Source organism: Leuresthes tenuis, unplaced genomic scaffold, assembly GCF_036924035.1.
Source record: "Leuresthes tenuis unplaced genomic scaffold, fLeuTen1.0.hap1 SCAF_23, whole genome shotgun sequence".
Lineage (NCBI taxonomy): Eukaryota > Metazoa > Chordata > Actinopteri > Atheriniformes > Atherinopsidae > Leuresthes > Leuresthes tenuis.
In genome coordinates this window covers 20,229,747-20,253,725 of record NW_027325377.1, presented here as the reverse complement: position 1 = coordinate 20,253,725, position 23,979 = coordinate 20,229,747, and the positions used below count along the sequence as shown (strand labels likewise).

Sequence of the window (23,979 nt, the reverse complement as noted above, 5' to 3'; positions counted from 1 at the left end):
ATTCCTGACATTTTAACCACAAAAGAAGAAAAAAAATTGGTTTGATACACAGCATCACTTCGATTTTCTGCCTCTAAACAGACAAACCAGGCATACAAGGAGGAACATGACTAAACGCAGCATCTATGTTAATCTGTTTTATATACACGAGCAGAACATGTTTATTGAAAAGTTACCTGAAGATGATTTGTGAGAACATTGGAGGTGCTCAGCCATGACTATGCTCTTCACCACATTCACTTGATTACAGGTAAGACAGGTGTGAAGTGAAATGTGCTGGATATATGCCGGGGCATGTGTCATGGCTGCCAACATGTGGGAGGTGATGCCCGTCTAATCAAGAACGCGGAAGATGGATGATATGGATTCAGAATCGCAATAATGACAATCGAATTGCAAAATCCTGACAAAGGTTTTCATAGTAATTTGTCTTGAAATAAAGCAACAACTGAGGTGTTCAAAACTTTATGAAAGGACTATACAGAAGGAAAAAAGCTCACATCTATGTAGAAGTAAGAGACAAAGACGAGGCGAGGTTGTGTGCCTCGATGGTCATTTTGAATCTTTATCTATTTGCATTCACTCTCAGTCTTATGTCAATCATTTTTGTTTTTACTTGTCAGTTTGCATTTGTGTTTTATGAGTTGTTTCTCTTTGTGTGATTTGCTTAAGTAATTTAAATGTTTGCCTTTATTGATTGACTAGACTGATATTTTTTTTGTTTTCGGAAATGGTGCCGGGTCTCTTTGTAGCTGGTTTAAGTTATTTTGGTACCGTTTTCTCTTTCTCTTTTTGGACTTTTGTCATCATTACATAGGAGTGTAAGTGAGGATCTGTTTTCAGTTGTTTAGTGTCTGTGTTTGCTTAAGTCAGTTTGACTTTCTCTCTGCAAAAACTTATTTCACATAAGACAGCTCAGTAACGTTTAAAATACTCAAATGTGAATTTAAACAGTTGGCTAATTAACGTTGTAACTGAGGTAAAATTGTTTAATTTGAAACTACAAACATGGCCATTTATGGTGACGTTTCGGCGCACATATATGTCGTAATTCGCGGAGGGATCCTTGCTTGTCAGAACCATGATGAAAACGCAGAGAGGCAGTGAACAGGAGAGATCTAACGTTTAGCTCAGTCACTCATTAGGATACTCACACGTTGAACTGCGAAGACGCTCTGCTGTGGACACATCTGAAAGCCAATGTTAACTTTTGGATAGTACCGTTTGCTAGACTGTCTAGCGTTTTGGGGGGTTGGCTTTCAGCTTACTTGCTGGTGTTCTCCGGTGGAAATAGCAAAAATGTCGTCTCCAAGTCCGGGTAAAAGGCGAATGGATACCGATGTGGTGAAACTGTATCCTTTCTGAACATAAACAACAGTCTATCAGCCGCTGTTTCGTCTGATATATCCTGATGTAGGTGGACATATTGTACGAGCTATTTAATGATGCTGCTTGTGTGTCTTTGTAACCCAAAACCATAATCGCGTTCACTGTGAATTACTGGTGTTTTGTGTAAACAACCTTTTTTTTTTTTTTTTTTTTTTTTTTTTTTGCTAGCAAAGCCAAGTGTTAGCTATTTCTGTCCAGCGAACCTTCTGTCGCTTATCGGGACAACCGTATCAGCCAATCAACTCGTACACAGTTCCCTTTAGCATTTTTCCAGCACAATATGTAACAAACGTTAGCTGTGTTGTTTGTTGTCTATATTCGAAAACAGACGCTGACGTTATTTTCCTTTTATAGCAGTGTCTTTCATCTTGTTTCACCACCAGTGGATGTAGACTATAGGAATCACCTTGTGGCAGTTTGGTTTCTTTGTCCACCTTGCTGTTTTTGGGGGGAGTTAAGTCAAACTGCCCCCTCACACATTTACACAAGAGCTTGTTTACATAACGTCAGGCTAACTGAAAAAGCTGCTTTCTTTTGTTCCACTCAGAAAAACGTTGGCGTTGTGGCAGCATGGACGACATTCTAGGTCTCAGAACGTTGCTTTGTCACCAATCTGAGCTTTTTTTGTCATTGCCTTTTTGGATCTGCCACTAGAAATATTTCTTTGAAACGCTGCTGAGCTAGCTTGGTTAATTTCAACATCAAAATGGCCACCTGATCTGTGTTTCTCACTGTACTTCAGTGTCTGCTGGCAAAAAAAAATAGGAAAGGCCAACTTGTGTGATTTTTGCAGTGGTGTTGAATTGTAGTTTGAACATACTGGACCTGGAAGCCAGTGTTGCAACCGTTGTTTTAAGTATTACCGCAGGTGTCATGTGGCTGCATTCATTTTCACTGTGCAATGCCTGAACTGTTGGGCAGCATCCAGTGTGTTCTGTTTTTCAAGTCCTTGTTACCTTGTTTGCTTTTGTGCTGCTGATTTGATTGTTTGTTTCACTTGGGGCTGGCAGAGTGAGTTGTGAAACTGGGCTAACAGAACACATTTCCAAACTATACATGTTCATGAAGAACAGCATGAAGAAGTAGTTTTGTTTTTGTTCCACTACAGTGGAAACCAGCTTAATGATTGGGTAGTCTGTTACTAGCCGGAAACTGCAAGAAGGAGGGACTTAGAACAGCTGATGGGATGGCAGCAAAGCTTAGTCAAATATGGGATTATAGGTGGGCTGGTCAAATTAAACCAAAAACAAGAGGAAGTTGCCCAAACAGGTTCAACGGATTTGTTGAAAAGAGTACAATTTGGTTGTTAATTTTAATTGGTCAAGTTTTTCAATTAAACTGAAAAATACTGTGTTTGCTTTGCTGAAGCAGGCTTTTTAGATCTTTCTTGTGGTCTTGTGCAATATCGATTCTGCCTTTCATAATACATCCTGTCCTATAGCGTCACATTACAGTACGACTTAACTTCTCTGTAGCTTTTAATCAGCATGTGGCTCAAGTATATCCACAAATTTCTTTTCAAACTACATTTCTCTTGTTGTTTTGGCCCACAGCCAGAAGCAGTTTGCTAGGTAGAGACTATGCTTGTTTGAGCAAGTTTATGCTTCCCCCACTCGACACTGGCTATGACAGTAGTGAAACAAAACAGGAGTGTTTCGGGATTGCAGCAGACACAAAAACCCACACAAAGCCTTGTAGTAGTAGTAGTGCACTCACTCTCGATCTTTAGCTGCTTGACAGACAGGCAAGAGCAGATTTACTGTATGCCACCTGCTCAGTTCTGCACAATGAACCGTGTGTTTTAACATACCATTCAGGACTACTGGTCAGCAAGTGTTAAAGAAGACAGCTATTTGTGTTTTTAAGTGTGGGTCTGCAGTGTTGGGTTTCATGGCACACAAGTTCATTGCTCACTAGGTTGTTTAATTTATTTCTCTTTTTATGTATTTTGCAGCTGATGTAAGGGGGTCTCCCTCCCCTTGTTTGGGTTTTCAGAGAAACCTTGCCGTGAAACCCTACTGTTCTCCCTATCCACGAGTCTGCTCCAGCTGTAACCAAAACCCGAAAGTCACACCACCTTTTAGACAGGAGCAGCTTGAGAGAGGCCTCACGTTTTAGTTTGCTGTGGCCACCAGAGAGTTGAGAATCTGGAGCGGAGGCCATGAGGGAATTTATAAAAATGAGCGACAAAATGACCTCAACATGTGGCATCGCTGGTTTTAAGCTTTGTCCTAAACCAGCTGACGTATTGAGACCCTGCTTTTAGCACAGTCTTAGTGTTCATAAGCCTTTAGCATGAAGTTAAATTTTTTTTCACATAGCCCAGAGCTGCAAGACGTGGCTCGACTGAAGTCCTAAACTTTAAGCTATCATTATTTGATCAGCTTAACTTTTTGGCTGTTTGGTGCTCTATCTTGCTCTTGGACCGCTTTGGAACACGGTGTTCTTGAAAAACGATCCTTGCAAAGTGTACCAGTTCAAAGCACTTTACCTTCAGCTTGTTGTGTGGGGTTGACTGCACATACTGCATAGGAAGTTGCATTATTTGCATATATTCATCATGGGTCTACTCACTTTACAGATGCTTTAAAGCATTAAACTACTAGACTTTGAGCGCAGGTCAATAACAAATCACTGAGGCTATTGTGAATGCACAAGCTCTTGTGGTGTCTGGCTTCTGGTTTTATATGCAGAAAATGGGGGGAGAAAAGCAGTCCTGTTGACTGATCTGTATACCAGTTTAGACGTGTTCTCACTGTTTTTGTGTCTTTACAAAGTGATACACGTTTAGAGGTTTTCTTTTCCCTTGAAATGTCAACAAGTGGCCATTTTAAACGCCCCCTCTGAATCCCTTTGTCTATTATCTACTTTGCATGGCATTTCTTTAAAATATTGTGCATTTTGTGTTTATTGAATACATTTGCTTTCATTGTGAAACTTCTCCTCAGTCAAAGGGATGTCACTATTTTCCTGAGGCTTTACTTTGTAATCATATGAGCATGAAGACATTAGGTGTGCGTATATGTTCATTTATGAAATCTCATTGCACCAGAGGTTAGACTGGGACATTTGATGTTACTCAAATTGCCTCTCAGCTGTTCGTTTCATCCTTGTAGTTGCTGCTGTGATTGGATAAGAGTTCCATGAAGCATGGCTACTGGTAATTTATATTCAAGACTGTTGGGAGTTGCCAGGAGGGGGATTGCATGCTTAATCTATCCCAGGATCGATCATATTAACACTAACAAAGACTATACTTGTACTTAAAGGATTTTCATGCTTGTGCTTCATATTTCACTTTTCACTGTGACTTTGTGTACACGTATAAATCTAAGTGTCGTATCAAGGTTACACGGCCTTTCGCATTTCTCTGTTATTCAATTGTCTTGTAAAAGTGGGCGGGCTTATAGGTGCAGGGTTCACCTCCTCCCTGCCCTTTTTTTGACTGTCCCCCGCCCTCCCTAAGTTGAATACCAATCCTCAGATTTATCTGCTCTCCGCTTAGCGCTTCGGCCCCATTGTGCCCTTGTAACATGACATCCGGACAGCATCAGCAGTGGAGTCTTTTGTGTTTGGCGTTTACTGGAGCCCCCCGTGACCTGCACCTCCCGCTGCTGTGTCAGAACATGTCACACAGCCATGGGCATCCAATCTGCTCTCAGCGTCATTATTGTGGGACGGAACAAACTAGATGCAGTTTATTGTGAGGAAGGAGCCAGCAGTTTTCTGCCCTTTCCTGACTGTGAGATTGATTAGATAGATACATAAGTCTGATGACTCAAATGGGGAAAACTCTGGTCTGGTGATGAACTTGCATAAACAACCTTTGTTATTTACAGAGTGATAACGCTGCAGTCCAGCATGGAAAACAAAAGTTAAGAGATATAATGGTATGTTTGGCATTTGGCTATGAAAGTTCCTTTCAGCCATTTTTATTTTTTTTTTTAGCTCCCCTCGCCTCAGACATTGAGCACACTTTTAACCCTAAAGCTCAGTTATCATTTCTAGTTCATATGGCTCGAGGTTAATGTTTAATCTGGATGAAGAAACTGAAGCGCGGCTCGTTGTTGTGTGGAAAAGGAAAGGTCAAGACCAGAGAGAGCTAAAAACATCCCATCAGCATGCAGCTGACATTGTGTCTAGTCAAATACAGCATAGTGCATGTGTTAAGATATATATGTTGTGGATTTTGGGATGTGAAGATTTTCTGAAATGAAAATGAAAACATTTTTCTTCTCCAACCAGTCTATATTCTTTAGAAAAAGTAAAGCTGGGCCTACACTTCCACTCTCTCTTTACTATATCTTGATGTAAACAGAGGACCCCCTAACACCACTCCCTGATTGACAGTCCTATTTTAGGGGTCCAGGAGCAGGGCATATCTGACAGTAGGAGATTTGAGGCCCTCGGTCCTAATCCCACCGTGCAAACGCTGAAGCTTCCAGCACGCATGGCTGAGCTCCTGTTGAAAAACAGATGGACTCAAGTTCCTCTCATTGTTTCAGATTATTTTTTTCTTTCTGGCGCAGAGGACCTTAGTCGGCCTTTTCCACTAATGTATGCTTTCAGAATCAAAGGAGCAACCATAGGCTAAGTATATAGTAAAAGGGCCTTATCAAAAAGTCCAACTCACTCTATCCCCACCCTGTAATTGACTCCGTCTGCTAATCTGTCGCTGTGCATTTCTTGTCTGTGTTAGGTTGATAAAATTAGCCGTGTGGTGCTCTCGGACTACACAGAATTTCAGATTAGCAGTTCTTTTCAGCATTATTTTTGCTGTTGTTGTCCATAGAAAAGACAGCAGATCTTGTCTGTGAGGTCTGCTCATTAAGCACTCGCCTCAGATTTAGCCCATTGTGTCTTCGGTCCTGGCTTAGGTTTGTGTTCATTAATGATCATATCATTTGTGTGTACGCGCACGCGACTCAAACGCACACGCATACACACTGTTCCGCTGCTGTAAATAGACTGTTGATTTAGTGAAGAGCTGGGAGGAGGAGCAGCTGAAGGATTCGCATTTGATTGCAGTGGGTGGGCTCTCATCTCTCACCAGCGAAGACAAAGAAGTTGGCCTGTTCATTTCTGTGCTGCTTCAGCTCTCTCTCTGGGAGGTAGCCAGCAAGATATTGAGGCTTTCATCTAATGGAAACCAAATCTGCATTGCAAAGTGAAATGTTGGGTTAAGTATTGAGTACTGAGCAGACTGTTACGCTGGATTTTTGTAGTGTTTCTGAAACATTTGCCAGATATGTTGTTCCCTCAGGGATGGAGCTTAATAACTTTCACAATCACAATCTAGACCACATATTTTTATTACTTCGAGAAGCAGAAATGATCAACTTATTAACTTCCCTTCCATCTCCAATCAAGTGCAGCTCTTTACAGCTACCAGCCATTTATTTGCATGTGGATTTCAGAGAGTCAGGCCTTTGGAGCCATATGTCCATTGATATGTAAAACCTCCTGCGAGGTTTTCTTCTGTGCAGCCCGCACACGCTGCTCTCCATCAGTATGCAGACTCTGAAAGTGTCAGAATGAGCTGGAATGCTTTCGGGCAGAAGGCTTAAGGCCGGTTTTGCTCAGTAACGCCACAGTTGGGATGTTAAAAGGACAGTAAATTTCGACTCAGCAGTCATATTGAGCATTAGCTGCTTTTCTGTGTAGTAGAGCAGAATGGTGACAGAATGTACAACCTGTTGACTTTGAGCTCAAATGCAATTTTCTGCTTTTCAGACCAAACTATTTGGGGTTGTTGGGAATGCACCAGATTAGGAGATAAAATGGAAGCAAGGGGCTAACTTTATTTCTTATGTTGTTTGTAAGTGGTACCATAACCTAAACAAAGAAAAACACACGTACTCGGGTGTGGCTGGTTACCACGGTTACCCAGAGCCTAAGCTCTTTTCCCCACAGAACAGACTTTTATCACCTGTCGGTTTAGGCATAACTGACATCAGAATGAGTTTCGATGCAAATCAGGTTCTTATTATTACCCCAGGCCGTATGACTGTGGCAACAACAAGAAGAAGAAGAGAAAAGGAATGTTTAGCAGTGATAATGTTACCTTGCTTCCAGTGAGGTGGAAGGTGCCATAGTTTTAAATATAAGCCAACATCTTACCGCTGTGTGCCTCGACCAATTTTCACTTTTGTAAAACTGTATTAAGCCGAGTATATTCTGGATGTATCCGAACTGCTCTTTAGCTTTCCGTGTTTTCGCATGATTATTCAGTGTACTCAGAAAGTTGTGGGGGGTGTAGTGTTTCTTCGAAGTTAGAAATGCTTGAGTCTAGTTCTGCGTTACTATCAATATGAGTCCGCCCCCCCCCCCCCGAGAGATGAGTTAAAGTTAGATGGGTGCAACGATAAGCTCAGTATGAGAGTAAGAATAGAAGAGTAGGTCAGTGATGTTGTGCTGTTGGCGACTGCAGGGGTAACGGTGTTTGTTTGTGTGCTGTCGAGCTGATCGAATCACACTCTCACAGCGGCCTATCGCTGGCTCTGCCTGCTGTGGCAGGACGGTTGCTGTGTTGCACCTCTGTTTTCAAGCAGCAGTGCATTGTGGAGGTCAAGCAGTAATCCCGCTTGGCTCGGTGCGGCACACAAATGCATACAAAGTTGAATGCACAAACAGCCACATTCAAATACAGGATTGGACTTTAGAAGGAACGGTGGAGGTGGAAGCTGGCAGTGATTTCAAACAAGTAAATTCACACAATTAAACACGCAAAATGAATTTTCCTCAGGCTGTCTTCCAGCGTAAGGTCCTATATCTCTAGTCCAGATTGAGAGACAGAATAGCTTTATTATTGCCGTGTTGCTGACTTGTCTGTTTCTTCGCTGTTAATCAGCTTCACGTTACTGCTTTATTTTCCTTTTGCAAAATGTTGTACATAGTTTTAGAAAAAAAGGGCCTTCTTTTCATCTTATGTAGGTGCATATAAGCTTGTGCATTTCTGCTTTTGGTGGAGGAAGCCTTCTAGTAGCTTACACCCTGAGGACAGCTGCTATATTTCCTGCCTTTCATCTGCAAGGCCTTTCATACATTCTTGCTACAATTCGTGGGTGAGGTGGGGAAAGTGAAACAGAGGCTCCTCATCTCAATACGAAAATGCGTCCTCTCGGTGGAAGTTGGGTTGTTTCTTCTTCCTTTTAGAAAAAATGAAAATAATAAGACAAAGTAAGTCAATCAAACCCTCTCAAGTTTGAGGGTATACAACTTGTCTTTGATTCTTTTGGTGCTCTTAAAAGTTAGTAAGAGTCTGTGGACTGTTTTGAGAAAACACTCAAGACATTCTGCTGCCTCTAACTTCCTTTGTGGGGGATCATTGTACGTGTAAGTAGAGCTGAAATCTTTATTAGTTACTTGAATGGTGTTTTTAGTCTGGTGACATAGCGGTTTTAGCGGTTATATAGCTGCAGGATTTTACTAGAGCAGAGCAGCAGTCTGGAGATGCTTTGACACAGTTTTGATGGGTTGCTTTGCAGTCAGTTTCTGGTGTTTTCAGCCATCTGACAAAATAAACAAATGAACTCTCACTTCCACTGCATCGCTATTGTTGGGGGGGTTTCTTTCACTTTTCGACATGTCTCTTGGTCATCTTCTCATGCTCTTTTGTGCCCTGTTTCAGCCCTCTGCTCTGTTGAGTGGCCTTAATCTTTTCATGTTTGACTTTTGGGTGTTTTGGGATATTGGTGCTCTCTCTTCCGTTTTCCTTTTTGTTTTTTCGCTGGACAGTGACATTGAAAAACGGAAATGCCTCATGGTGTGCCCTCTGTTACTCTGTAACCCAGTGCTCTCCCCACATCTTAACAGGATTACTCAAAGCTGGGGGTGTCAGCAGGTGGTCGGTTTGAAGTGATTCTGTCCACCAGATTCTATCTGAAACTGAGTCGACACTTTTTGATAATTTTTCAGACATTTGACATAAAAACACTTAAGAAAATCATTTTTTCTTCATGCATTATATCATGCTGTGATGTCATGAGTGAAAGAGTAAGGCGTGGGGGTTTTCTGTGCCTCCTGTTTCTCAAAAATAAAGCTGAGAAAGTCAGGAAAGTGCTTTGAAACCAGCCAACGCTTTTCTTTCTCCAGATCAACAAACGCCGTCTCCGAGAGGGAAACGTTTGCGTGTATTTGACACCGTATTGTTTGACACAGAGCAGTTCATTATTCCTCATGATGTTTGTTTTCCATACTTGGAAAGGGGGCAGTCAGGATGAGATATTTTGATCCTGGGTCACATAGGGATAGTGGCCTGACTGGACCAGAACGAAAACAAGACATGTCTAGACCGCAACTGTAAATGCTGTTTACTGCATATTTTTGCACTTTGGCATATGACATGCTTCAGAAGTTAAAAGAAAATCAGCATAGCATTAACCTTAGTCCCGCACTAAACTTGGAGGATAATTAGTGGTCTGAAATTAGCTTTTTTAGACTTTTCTCTTTCTATATAATCTTCTATCCAAGTGTTTTTAAGTCATTATGTTACAGTTCAGTACAGTTCTGCAGGATTGATTGGGCTCTGTGTATCAGATTATGAGTGTGTGTGTGTGTGAGGTGCATGCAAAAGGATACTGACCCAGTGCTGTCAACAGATTATGACTTATCTATACTAATCCAAGGTGGGGGGTTGGACAGATAGTCATTGTACTAATAACGGGGAACTTGAAATGGCATAACCTTCATTAAAATGCAGTGATTTCCCTTTAAATCTTCTGAGATGCGTGTCACTCAGCCAGTGTTTTGAATGTTTGAAGTCCCATTTTAAATTTCAGTTCAACCACAAGGGAAAATAATTTTTCACATTTGTAGTTTTAAACAAAGATGACACGACACCTTGCAAGGGAAAGAGAAGTGAGGCTTATTGCATGTCCCACCTGTACAGTTTTTCTTTCTTAAAGAACCCTTCTCCGGCTTTATGTATGGCAGTCAGGCACTCTCTGTAGCCACCCCCCCTCTGCAGTAAGCAGCTCTACCAGCAGCTCACAAGGAGCTTCATTTTCTTCTAACAGACCCGCTGAATTCCTTTTTGTAATGTGAGGGCATTTTTGTTGACAGTTACTTGTTGGGAGGAATGAGTTCTCGGCTCCTCGGGCCACTGAGTCTGAGAGAAAAGGCCAGTCAGTTGGACCATTATACCACGGGACATGCAAGAAAGGCATTGCTATCAACATGACATTTGTAGTTCTGTAGTTTCATACTTAAGACACAAATGTGAGAGTATTTAGTAACCCATGCTGTTGTTTTCAACCTGGGAAGTCAATGAAGACTAAACTGGTCGAACAGTGGATATTATGCTCTGAAAATAGCAGGGTTGGCAGGTGACTCGGTTTGTGAGAGTATAGATTGAGCGAGTATAATCCTAGGTGTCTTGCAAAGTGAACTCGCACTATCCCAACTTCTTCTAGACCTCTCATCAGAAGTGTCAACTGAAAGCCTGGATGTTCCACTTTCCATTGTGGGATTGGGTCTTCTCTTCCTCCTCAGTCACTTTGGTGAGCTTCAGTTCACCTGCAGCCCTAATCGGTGTCGCTTCAACCCCGTTAATAGATTATCCCTCACCACGCCTCGCTGCCGTCTTCCATAATATAACGCATGTAGTCCGTACCATCCCCCTCCACAGCACTGCTGCCCTTTCATTAGCTTTACACTCCACCCATTTTACAATTTATTAAATGTGTCCATGTGCTTGCAAACGGAGCAGAACTGACCTACAGAGTGTATTCCTGTTGTCAGTGATCATTTATTCCTCTTTTGACTTTTTTTTTCTTCTCAAAAACCTTCTGAATGTCTCCTTGACACCAACACAAGTCAGAGCAGACAAAGTTCCTCTTTTTTTTTATTTTTTTTTTTTATGACGCATTTCCTTGCTGAAGCCAGAAATTCAGTCTGTTCTTAGCCAGCACAACCAGACCTTTAAATAACCTGCAGTTGTATTTAACCCTTTGGCGTGAGTGCTGCTGTTAATGGGACTTAATGGCTGTATACTTTCTGTTAGAATTCCTCCACTGACATTATCTTCTCCTGTGGGAGACGATTTGAGTAAATATAGGTTTAAATATAGGTATCGAACATGAATTGAGTTGCTTTTTGAACTCCACCATTGAAAACTTTAGAGGAGACTCGCAGGAGACGATTTTCAATGACTTAAGTGAGTCAAAGTGTGTAGATCAACACAGAATCGGCATGGAATATTCCTACAGACGTCCTTTGCTGTTTCTGTGTTCCTTATGTTGTCTGCACAACATCGTACATGACATGAAGGGATGCTGGGGGGGTAAAAAAGGTCAGACTCTTGTTGTGTTTTTTTAATTTCCTTGCAGCAAAGCATGTGATCATACACTGGAAGCAATCATAGTGATTAGCATTTAATTGAGAAGCTTAATTATCAGTAACTCAATATGTTTCTAAATAAATCTGGTGTTATTGGATTTGTTTCTGTTTGTGTGCAGTCATGAAACATTTTCCTCAACATTCTTTCAGCATTGAGAGCAAACACGAGGTCACCATCCTCAGTGGACTCAATGAATTTGTAGTGAAGTTTTTCGGACCACAAGGAAGTAAGTATTTCTATTCTCTGATTTAATTAAGAGTATTTTCTGCTAAATCACGTTTTCTATGTGGTAGCTATAGTATTTAGTTGTTTTTTTTCAGCCAGGTTTAAAGGGAAATAAGGCAAATAATCTTTTTCACATGTTCTTCAACAAGGAATTGGGAGTTTGGTCCCATTAAACCTCCTTTTTTTTTTTTTTCTTTCCGGTTAAGCATCAAACTGTTTTTTAGGAAAAAAAGAATTTGCTGTAATGAGGTGATAGATATTATGTCTTAAATGATTTTAGATGACTTAAACGTCAAATGAGGTCATGAAGTGTTAGTCAAGGCTGCCCTTAAGGCAGGAATATGAGTCATTCTGTTGTTTGAGCTTCCTCACAGTAGAACAGGAATGGAAAAAGGACTGAAACCCGGTCTGAAGCCACAAAGTGTGAAACAGAGGAGCCCTGCTTGCACAGTTTGGATAAATGGCCTCATCAGCAGGAAATACTTTTCTCGTATGCTGTTTGCAACGTCTTTCACACTAAAACCACTGACTATCGGTAAAGGGAGGAAGCGGGCGTCTGAAGGTTTTTCACGATGCCTCCAAACTGTGTCGAAATGAAAAGTTTCACAGTGTTGTGCGTACGTGTGTGTTAACGTACACGCTCGCCTCCATTCGTCTGTGTGCCGCTCACTTTCAGTGCATGTGGCTCCTGTTACACACTGCTATTCTGGGAGAGCAGCACTCTCCCTCAGAGCTTCAGTCTCTTCCTCTTTGATGTCGGTAAATTATTAGAAGGGATTTAAAGATAAAGAGTGATCTGGGTTTCAAATGCGTTACCACATACAATGACAGTGACGTGCAAGCTTCAAACGTAATGGAGAAAATTGACATAACTGCAGTCATGAAGTGAACCGGAGTGCATGAAGGATGGAATATGATGTCCCGTGGAATAAATGTCTATTCGCTGTGCTCAGCAGAGTCACTTTTAATATTTCTTGTCCACTCCCTTTGTGCAGCGCCGTACGAGGGAGGTGTGTGGAAAGTACGAGTAGATCTTCCTGATAAATACCCTTTCAAATCGCCATCAATAGGTAGGAGTCCCATCTTCACGTGTTGGGTTGTTTTTGTTGGTTTTTGTTTGGTTTTGTTGTTTCTTTTGCTTTTCATGTACACTGTGCTCATTTTTACTTTGCTTTTTCAGGATTCATGAACAAGATTTTTCATCCCAACATTGATGAAGCGTAAGTTTAAGTTGATTTCAGTCATCTATTTTTTGCAGTATCAATGTTTTTGATGAGTGTCATTCACTTATGGACTATAACTGCATTTTATTTGACTATTATAATTGGTTCTTGGCACTGAAATGAACACTATGCATTGAAACTCTTCAAAAGATATTTGCATGTTGATATGCCTCCATATTGTGTATTACAAACATTAGTTGAAGTCATCTTTTTTGCTTCCTTAGCAAACTTGGCAGGAGACTTTGACCCACGTGTATGTACATTTTGGAGGCACGGCACATTGGTGACATGGATAGAGAAGTTCTTAACTGAAGCCAGACTGTGGAAATGAAATATGAAAAGCCTAATCTCACATATTTAATGCTGTCATATCACATTACTTCTACCTCCACCTAATAATAAAGGTTCAAAGCAGTCCATGGCTATTCCATAAGTACTTCTCAATTATACAAGATGTAGAAAATCTACTGAAAATGTCCCCAGACCTGCTTCAGCATTACATTCTCCGCCCTCAAAGTGCAGTTGGAGGCTGAACTTTAGCTTACCATAACTTTAGTTGTGGTAATCCTGCTGTAAATGTTTTGGTTTTTTTCAACCATCAAGATCCCATTTTTCACACAAGGGACTTCAAACATTTCCTGGCCTATAAGCAGCTGGATTTCTGTGTCACTAAATGTGCTTTTTAAGGGGGGGTTTACTCTCATTTCTCACTATGTCTCACTGTAAAAAGCCACTAATCTGCAGTCTCACTTATATGCAACCTTCTTGTGTTAACCATTTGGCATGCAGAAGGTGGGATGAGCCTGATCCACATGCACACACATCCAGGTGACCTGGGATTTGGAAAAAGGATGTGCAGCTGTACCGTTTCATAAATCTGATTTCCCATGTTTGGCTTTTGTGTGCCGTTATTCTAAACAAGGCCTTCAGATCTTCTGAAGCACAAAGCTGTTCCTCACAAAATCATCAAAAATCCGACACCGAGGTCAAAAAAACATTGTGCATTTTGGCAGTTCTTATCAGAAAGATTTACATAAATCATCAAGGGACTCAACAGTAAACAGCTGCAAGTTTTTACATTCAAACCACGATGGAGAATCCCCAGTAGTGGAGGGTCTGAAGCAATTAAACTGCTAAAAATTGAATTTCTCCATAACTTGAGATTGACAAGTTAACAATAAGTGTTAGGCTTAAATAGCTCAAGCTTGCCAGGAGGTTATTCAGTGGCCTACTTTACAGTCATATATTTGTCACTGACAGACCGATCTGGTCACATCATCCACGTTTCCAAGTTGACAAGAATTTAATAACCAACTACCCACAATTTATTCCGACAGCAAAGATGTGTGCACATCATGTCTGTGGTTTGGAATTGCTCTGCCTCTTATTTTCATTTGATTTAATTCATTTATTTTCGGGACAAGCCCTCGTTGAGCTGTTGATTCAGTTTAGAAAACTGCTTTTGGGTGTGCAGCGATGCGCAGACTCGCTCTGACCTGCTAACTCAGTTTTTCTTCTCTTCCCAGGTCAGGGACAGTGTGTTTAGATGTCATCAACCAGACGTGGACGGCCCTTTACGGTGAGTCGCTGCGCTGCACTGGGAGTGTGGCACATTAGACACTGGTGCACTGTTGATCTTCTTACTGAGGGGAAACACTAACAAGGTAATAGTCTCTCCGACCAAGGTCAGAAAAAAAATCACCGTCTCAGCTGTGTGAGACACGCTCACATGCTCTAAGTGGCAATTACACGTTCCCACTATCACTATCTCTCTCTGCCACAGTTTGACAGTAATATACTCAGCAGATGTCTCAGCATGTCTGGCATGATGTGATGGGATTTTTAAGATGAACTCCGTGTTTCAGAGTTGAAGACGGTACACATGCTTTTGCTTCGTCTTCTTTTATCGTTGTGATACCCGTGTAAGATGCCCGCTGGATTTGTCGAGTGTTTAAAGTAACGGCTCTGATTGGCTGATCGTGGAAAGAACAGGCCAATCAACCGGGCATTGTGCGTGATGATTCTCTGCAAAAGCGAGATTGAACGGATTTAATCTTCAAAACGTCATAATCCTACCCAATAGACAATGAAAACTTTTGCCTTTCCGCTTGATCAGACCCAACAGCGACACCTAGGAGATGAGAGAGGAATTGCAGCTTTCCTACTGTGGCCTCAGCTGAAATGTGTGGGTCAAGCCCCGAGTCCATCATGCTTAGGATTTTAAATGTGTGGTCTGCTGACTAGTATATGCAGCATAGATCTTTTTGTAAGATCCCTGACTTGCATCATTCTCTCTTCTTCTCTGTCCAATTCTTTCACCTGTATCCATATTTTTGGAGAAGCCTGAAAGTGACTTTTATTCACTGCTTACATTAATGTCTGATTACTTCATTCTCTCAGCTGGTAAATTCAGAATGTGTTGTCTTCTGTCCCAGATCTGACCAACATATTTGAGTCGTTCCTGCCCCAACTACTGGCTTACCCAAACCCCATTGATCCCCTGAATGGAGATGCAGCTGCTATGTACCTTCATCGGCCGGAGGAGTACAAGCAGAAAATCAAAGGTTCGTCCTCGTGGAAATCCATTTGGTGTAAACCCTAAGAAAAGTTATTGACTTATTTAAGTCCTTTGTTCTGTGTTTTGTCTCGCAGAGTACATTCAGAAATATGCAACAGAGGAGGCCCTGAAGGAGCAGGAAGAAGGGGCAGGCGACTCTTCATCTGAAAGCTCCATGTCTGATTTCTCAGAAGACGAGGCCCAGGACATGGAGTTGTAGTAATAGGAGGGCTCCCCCATCCTGATCCCTACTTTAACCCCCACAGAGACTATATTTGATTTCCTAACCATGAGAAAGCAGACTTATAATATTCATATTTAAACAAGTTGATTTTTTTTTTTATTATTATTATTATTACTACTAAACAAGGATTTTTATGGATATATAGCCTTTGGTGTGTTTGACAGACACCCCTCCTGCTCTGTAGCTGTTTATTCCCACAGATGTCGTAGCAACAGTGTTCACATTCTCTGCCTGCCATCCCTGCGTTTGTTTGATGTCTGCAATATCCAAAAGCATCTCATTTCTTGCCTCAGATTCATTTTGTAAAATAGAACTCCGCAGTGTGACACGAGTCATTATTTTCTTTTCTTTTTTCTCAGTGCTAATTGACTCTGACCAACATTTTGGTAGTTGCTCCGCCACAGAGCTGCTGAGGGCTCTTGCCCTCGTCTAAATCACCACATCGCCGTCCTCTAGTCAAGACAGTGTTTTGAAAGCAGGACTTTGTAATCCGAGGGAGGAAAAAGATAAAGAAGGCATTGGCTTGTAAATCTGAACAAATCCACCTTCCAGATCCCACTATATCCCGCTCCCTCTCTGCTGTGCTTCAGCACCCTCCCCAAAGCTCCTCCCCGCGCAGGAGGCTGTCGGCATGTGTTGCTACTGTAAAGAAAATGACACTGGTTAGAAACTGGTGATTTACACTCGGGCATAGTGGATTTTTGCAGATTCCATTAGAAGCACCACAAGGAGCCGGGGGGGGGGGGGTCACTTTATTTATTTATTTATTTTTTCACAACTTGTCTGTCTCGTGTAGTACTGCCAGGACACAGTGGCATTACCATCTAATGACAAAGCGAGTTGTTTTTATGCAGGTTACTACGTTTTGATTGATGCCCCATGCTCTCCCGCTTAGCTCACTGAGGTAAATTACAGCGACAGTAGATTTTATTTTCCTTCCGTTTGGTGCTACCATTGGCTGTTACGTGGCTCTTCGTCAGTTGTCTGTGAAGACGGGCTCTCGCTCCTGAGGTTTTTGGTCAGACTCATTTGGTATTCTGGGAACTGAGAAACGAAGCTCCCTTTAACCATTTGAACACGTGAAATTCAGTTTAGGACAGGAAGAACCAAACGCTCTCAGTGTGCACATTGCCAGCGTATTCATAGTCACCTGTTGCCCTGTTTTCAAACAAATTTGCATTAGCATTATATGTAAAAAAAAAAAAAACCTTTTTCTTGTGTTTGTAGGAACCAAGCATCAAAATTTATCTCGGTGCAGAGCAACCAATCTGGTCGTATGGTTATTACGGGGGTCAGAGTGACTGATATTTGTTTTTACACGCAGGCAAGTGTCACGTTGGTCCTCCTGACATTCCACTACAATTAGGAACTTGCTCCAGTGCATGTGGCTTCTATTGGTTTGACCTGTGGTGTGTAAGCAGACTGTGGACTCTTCACGCCGTCTGCTTGCCCACGTCGCAAAAATAAGAGCCCGTCCTGTGACATTTTGGCCTGTCGCCTTCTTTTTCCCTTTGGATTTGATATCTCGTGTTCAAATTAGACCCGTGGACTAAATGAAAACCTCCAGCGTTGCCATTGGTTGGTTCAGTGTGGCAAGTGAAGATGTAAATGGAAAGACACTGCAGTTGCAGATTTCAGTTCTTTGTCTTTTTATTTCCTGTACTCTTAAACAGTTTTCCCAATAAGGGGGGGGGGGGGGGTCAAGACATTCGGATTTACTTTCATTCTTTTTGTGTACAGCATTTACTTTGTACAGTGACAAGACACCTCTCTGTAGCCTCGTGAAAATCAGTGTTGAACCAAAGCGCTGACTTGCATCAAGGAGAAAGTGGCAGTGAAACTACCTATAAAAAAAACAAAAAAACCTTGAGATGTATTCACTTCATACATTGCAGTAAGAATCACTTGGTGTTTTGTGACAGATTGTAGATCCCAAGTGGAACATGCATACTTGGGAGGTTACCTCCCATCTTATCTCTGTTCTGTGCCTCATCACCAGAAGGAGGATGATCCTTCAAGGATTCCACTAAACCATGATTCTAAGGAGCCATGGAGGTCAAAGATAACTTCTATCGAGTAGAGAAGCACATTATTTTTTAACCCTTATCCTTCTTTTACCCCTTCTCCTGCAATTTGATCCTGTACAATTTGTGATTTTCCACATCAGAACTTTGACTCCGATGAAGAATCGGGGGAGCTGTCCTCGGGCTGTGTGGCATTAGGTTTATTTGAGCTAATGTAGGATTGTTAGACTTTTTATGGCTCAGGTTTGAAATGCTTGTATCTTGCATAGCAATTAACATTTTCACCTAGAAGGTATTAATAAGGTGGGAAATCATGCTAACATTTGTGAAGCTGTGTTTTTTGACATGTCAGGATAGTTTTGCTGGGTGGTGACTTCAACTAAACATGTGCTATATGGCTGTATTACAGATAGAGTTCCGTAGTTTTGGTATACCTTCACGATGATAAAGCATTCAGTGCTCATCTGACTTTTAGTCTGTTTTGTGGTTATGTAAGATACCCCATAGGCATGCCTGCTTGTCCTCCTCTTTCAGAACCTGTACAGATGATTTCAAACTGGGAATGATGCTTGATCTGTAGTGAGCCTGATGGATCTAACTGTACAGAAGTCAATCTCTGGCTCAGCCCTTTTCATAAGATAGGATCCTCCAAAGGCATGATTCATAACAGGTCTGTGGTGATAAATATCATCACGTTTGAGCCCGGAGAACCTTCCTTTGTTTGTTTTTAATTTCCAATATTTCAATAATTGAAGTATTTGACTCTTTTAAGATGCTAGATAGTAAATTCTTTTGCAGAGGTGACTTTTTCCCCCCCTGTCTTGAATATTGCAAACCTCCCACATCCTCACACTTGGCTCGTTTTCTTTTCACTCTTAGCTGGCCATAAAAATGTGACGTAAAAGATGCCCCCCCCCCCCCTTTTGTTTTTCTTTTTAATCCTGGTGAAGCAACCCAGTCATAACCGATAGTTCATATAAAGTGTTCACTGTTTGCATGTGAACTCTATTTTCACACTTGTTCATTTTTTTCCCCCCCTTTCACTTTAGAGTTGTGCAGTATTGTACCTTAATGCTGAAAATATTGTACATCCATGGTGTTTTTGTGTTTTTATCCCAAAAACAGAGAAAGATGACTCTTGTTTCTGGGCACAATCATTGTTTTTTGTTTTCTCCCTTTTTTTAAAAATTTTGTTGCATCGACTGAGCAATAAATTGATGATTCTAAGCTTTGGCCTGGTGTTGCTCTGGTTGGAATAAAAAAGAACAAAAGATATTTTAAGGTTTTTTTTTTTTTTTGTTAACTCTCTTTTGCTTCTTTAGCATCAGTAAAACTCATTACTGCCTCTCGATTCGGTTTATGTTCATTTCAAGAACTAAAGATGTCCTCAAATTAGTTAATGACTGTTCTGCCTATTGCAGCTTATTTTATGAATTATGCAAATAAAAGGAATAGTGATGATTACTTTTTTTTTTAATTTCTTTTTATCTTTCTCCCCTCCACCTTGTCTGCTTTAAGATCACTGACTTGCAGATAATGACAGTTTGAGTGCAAACAACTGGATTTCTCTTTGCCTCATTGCTCTGACGGCAGATAAAGCCCAGCACAGAGCCGTAAGCGTACAGACGTAAGGATGCACTCTCCTGCACAGGCTGCTGGATATAAGGATGAAGGGCTTGAGCTAAATGAAAAGTCTGGACTATCATTAATCATATATGGATGAGAAGCTCAAAGCCCATTCAGTGTTTATATCTGCACAGGTGAGAGTCGGCACCCTGAAAAAAAACAAATCGCCCTTCCCCCACGTGTTGACTGTGTCTCCTCGGGCAGTTGCATGCTTCTGGTTTGGAGTCGACACTCGCTCGGTGCACACCTCCCATTCTGTTTCGTGCTTGTGTGGATTTTGTTGCCCTTTGTTTGCAGGCTGCTGCTAACAGGGCATTTAGCAAGCAGCACACAGCGTGAAACACGGCAGTTTTTCAAAGAAACTATGTATTTGGTACCTATTGTGTGACTTTTTTTTTTCTTCTTCCTTTAATTATTTTTGAGGGTTTAAAAAAGAATTCAAAAGTTTATTTTTGGGTTTAAAAGTCCTTTCTTGGTCTTATTTTTATCACCCTTCCCTCCTTTTTTTTTTTCTTTCCATTGTGAAGTGGGCATGCTTGTCAAAAAGACAAATGCTCTCTATTAATAGGCTTATAATCTCATAAATAGTTGTGTATAAAAATAAACTGTTATAACTTCTTTTTTAATAAAATATTCAATGTGTATACATTGTATTTGTCTGAGAATGATTATTCCTGTATGGTTGAACTGTAAGCTTTACTTCACTTTTCCTAATTATTTTACACAGGTTAATTGTTGTATAAATAGAAAGTTTTATAGAAGGTTTTAGAACATGAAACTCACTGTAAATTCGGCATTTAAAGTCTCTCAATTCGGGAGGGGCCAAGAGCATTAATTAATTGTTCTGCTGGTTCGGGGTCTGTGGTGGCTGGGGGGCTGCTGGCCCCCTGGTGTGCCCGCTGCACTACACCCCAGCGGAGTCGAGGGAGGGAGTACGTGTGGATGTATGGGACGTGAAAGTGTGTGTGGTAATGATTGGGCCTGGATCTGGGACTTGCTGTCGCCTGGCCTGCTTGTGCTTCTCCCGATGGGGGGGTGGCGTTGCCTCTCCCCGCTGCTCGCGACTTCACCCACCTGTGGGCACGTCTTGACTCCCAGGGCACTTGGCCAGGGGCGCTGGGGCAGGCGCTGACCCACTGTGTGGCTGTCTGGGGCGCTTGGCCCTCCTGGGTATTGGGTGGGGCCTCTGCCGGGGGGTTTGGGGGCGCTCGGGCTCCTGGGGCCCGGGTCCAGTGCACGGCCCATGTCTGGGCGGCTGGGACCTGGCGGGGTCGGTGGGCTGTTGCCCCTGGCTCTCGGAGGGCCTCTGCCCTATGCTTATGGGGGCTCTGTCCGGGGGCTTCCTCTGCAGTCTTCTGGGTGGATGCGTGGTTGCCCCTGCGGTGGGCTTCCTGGGTTCTGTGCTCCGTGGGGGGTGCTGGTGGCCTGGGTCTTGTGGCCCTCTCTGCCTGCTTCTGATTGCTGGGGGGGGGGGCTGTGGATTGTGGCTCTGTACACTTATACACTCATAACTAAGCACGGTTACCATGTAGATCCTGTGCCATGGGTGTTGCATGTTCTCACACACACACACACACACACACTCATTAGCCCAGTAGCATGCTCGCTAAGCAGTTGATGTATTATCATGTCGTCTCAGGTCATCTATATTCACAGCTGTGTTGTATGCGATTACCACTTCTTGTGCTTGTTTTTGTTTGTTTGTGTGTTTGTTTTTTCTCTGCTTCTCTGCTTTCAGGTGCTCCTGGTGGCGCTAAGGCTGGATTCCCCTCAGAGGCCATGGATTGTTGTCTGTTTTGTTTTTTACAGGTGTAGCAGCTGGTTGTCTGGTTTTTGTTTCTATTTTTGTTCTGTTTCCTCTTCTTTCCTCTTCTTCTTTCCTTGTCCCCCGGTCCGGTTCAGTTCTATTACATGTCATATATTGTCAGCAGAAATAAATAAATGGGCATCAAGGGGAGCTTTACATTTATAAAACTTCCCTTGGCAAAGCAAATCTGTTTGGCATCAAAGGTATTCAGACTACAATTCTGCTGCCATAATGCTGAACAGGACAAGGGGGAGAAAAAAAAAAAAGTCTCTCAATTCTACCATTTTACCCGAAATCATGAAGCAGCCTAATATCCTAGCACACCTTCAAAATGTGGTGTTAAGCTCAGTATTTTTGAATTGGAGCTGTCTTGATGCAGGAGCTACCTTCTCTGCAGAACAGCAGCAAATGTTTTGGAGAGCAGGAGTCTGTCTTACTGGGGATTAAGGGCTCTAAACTCTTGAAAGATAGTTTGGTAACCTCTTTCAGCCCAACTCCTCAGAAATCTCCTTTGTTTGTACCATGATCCATGGACATGTAAGGCTAAGATTTCTTTATCTCAAAGCAGTTTGTTCTTTTTATCAAATGTACAAATGTCAGTGGAGGACTTCTTAAAGAATTTAAAAGAATACATTTGCCTCATGTTTAGTATGTGTTGCGTTGAGTAGTTGGCTTTGAATCATTGCTCCAAATGACAAGAGTCTTTTGACTCATACTCTGTTTTTGCTGTACTTTAAAGGGAAATATCAGCCACCAGCCATATTCCACAAGGTGTCAGTGTGGCATCACTCTTTCCACCTCAGAAGCCTGTAGGCAACAATATGGGCCAGTGTGTGATGTGAGCACTGTGATACTTGAGAACCACAATAGTACCCGAGTCGTCCAACCTGAAATGGAGGCGGTTAATGACCATCTAAATACGCATCTACTGAGTTTCCTCCTAAACAGAAAGGTTTTTTTTTTAAGAATTATATTCTAGTTGTTCTAAGGCTGTCTGTCTAATGCTGAATTTAATCATTCTAAAATTTCTGTTTGGTTATGGGTTGTAAAGCATTGTGAGTGCCTTTCTATACAGTAGACCTGTACACAATCTGCTCAGCATCTATGAACTGGAGTTTTATTGTACAGTAGATATAAGGCTGTTTGTGTTTAACCTTGCCAAAGCTCGATGCTGTCCAACCAATGGACCAGAAGAGGGCGCCACCTCCTTTATCGTCTGTCCTCAGCCGAAACCCCACTCTGTATAATCACAGCAGGGGGAAATAAATGCTGTGACATAAGGCTGCTTAATCCCCTCTCCTCTGAAAAATGTATTCTGTCACGCAGCAATCTGCCCCCTCTTCCTGTTTCTCTTCATCGCTGCTGCAATGCTGTGACATGAAATTACTTTTTGTGCAATATTTCCCTGCACTGTATATTCTGTGCCAGGACACAAGCCCCTGCCTGTCCATAGCAGGGCCCTTCGGGGTCTTCATTGCTTCACTGGAATGCCATTCAGGTGATCGACAAATCTGTGCCAACAGATGCTCTGCAAAGACAAAAAAAAACGGTTATGCGGGAGACATGTTCAGAGCGACTGGAATCTTCATATAGAGTCATTGCACAGTACTGTGCAAATGTCTTGAGCCACACCGCGTTTCTTCATCTGCTTACATGGAGCCTGACTTTCTTGTCAGCTTTCAAAGTGGTCTTGAGACATAATTCTCCAAGCATTGAAGGTCTTTCAAAGTTTTTCTGTGGACTTTTGCTACTTTTTCATAAAATTATGTTTATAGTCCTTGTACCTAACCATTTTCGGAGGTATGTCATTTTTGTGTGCAAAGCAACTTAACACCAATTTATGGATCCTTTATGCATAAAAAAGGCACCTAACTCAAGGGAAGCAGTGTTGCGTCTACCCATAATAGAAAAACTTTATGAAATTAAAAATGGTATCTTTAGGCTCTTTGTTACTGGCACCCTTTTGCAAACACATATCATTTCTTCCAATTTCTTTAGTTGCTGCTATGGAAAGGCGAAAGATAATAGTTTGACAGACTTCTTTTGTGTGCGGTGTGTTCATAAATGTTTGGAGGAAAGTGGACAAGTGTTGGACAATAGAAGAAGTGAAACTATCTACAACAGTTGAACAGCATCTGAAAGTGATGTCCTTGAGGAAGAGGGGGGCAGAGTGACCTGAAAGAGGAGCTGAGAGATGCACCTTCTGTTGATAGATCTACTGTTCAATAAAGTTTCATCAGAAATGGTCTCCATGGTAGGGGGACCTGGCAAGAAGTTATTCTTAAGGAAGGTAAACGGAGACAAAAAAAGCTGAGGTGTGCCAAATGACAAAAGAACTGCAGTGAAAATCAGTGACAACAGGTCTTATGGAGGGATGAATCTTCTCTAAGGCACAGATCTCAGCATTACTGATCCAGACAGGGAATGGAACAAAAGGCACCCAACATCAAAAGAAGAGCTATGAAACCCTTAATAAGCCTGGAGAACTATTCCTTAAGACTACTCAAAGAAATTAAGTGGCTCATCAGGTACAAATCATAACAGT

At 41.9% G+C, this 23,979-nt stretch overlaps 1 protein-coding gene across 1 annotated transcript; it reads left to right on the top strand.

The window, feature by feature from the left end:
* Nucleotides 1-1,070: 1,070 nt before the first annotated feature.
* Nucleotides 1,071-20,273, top strand: ube2h (ubiquitin-conjugating enzyme E2H (UBC8 homolog, yeast)). Its single transcript, XM_072377147.1, has 7 exons — nt 1,071-1,352; nt 11,878-11,954; nt 12,949-13,023; nt 13,134-13,173; nt 14,703-14,755; nt 15,612-15,740; nt 15,829-20,273. Exons 1-7 carry the CDS (start codon nt 1,300-1,302, stop codon nt 15,951-15,953), a joined length of 552 nt encoding a protein of 183 aa, XP_072233248.1. The 5' UTR covers nt 1,071-1,299; the 3' UTR covers nt 15,954-20,273.
* Nucleotides 20,274-23,979: the final 3,706 nt, after the last annotated feature.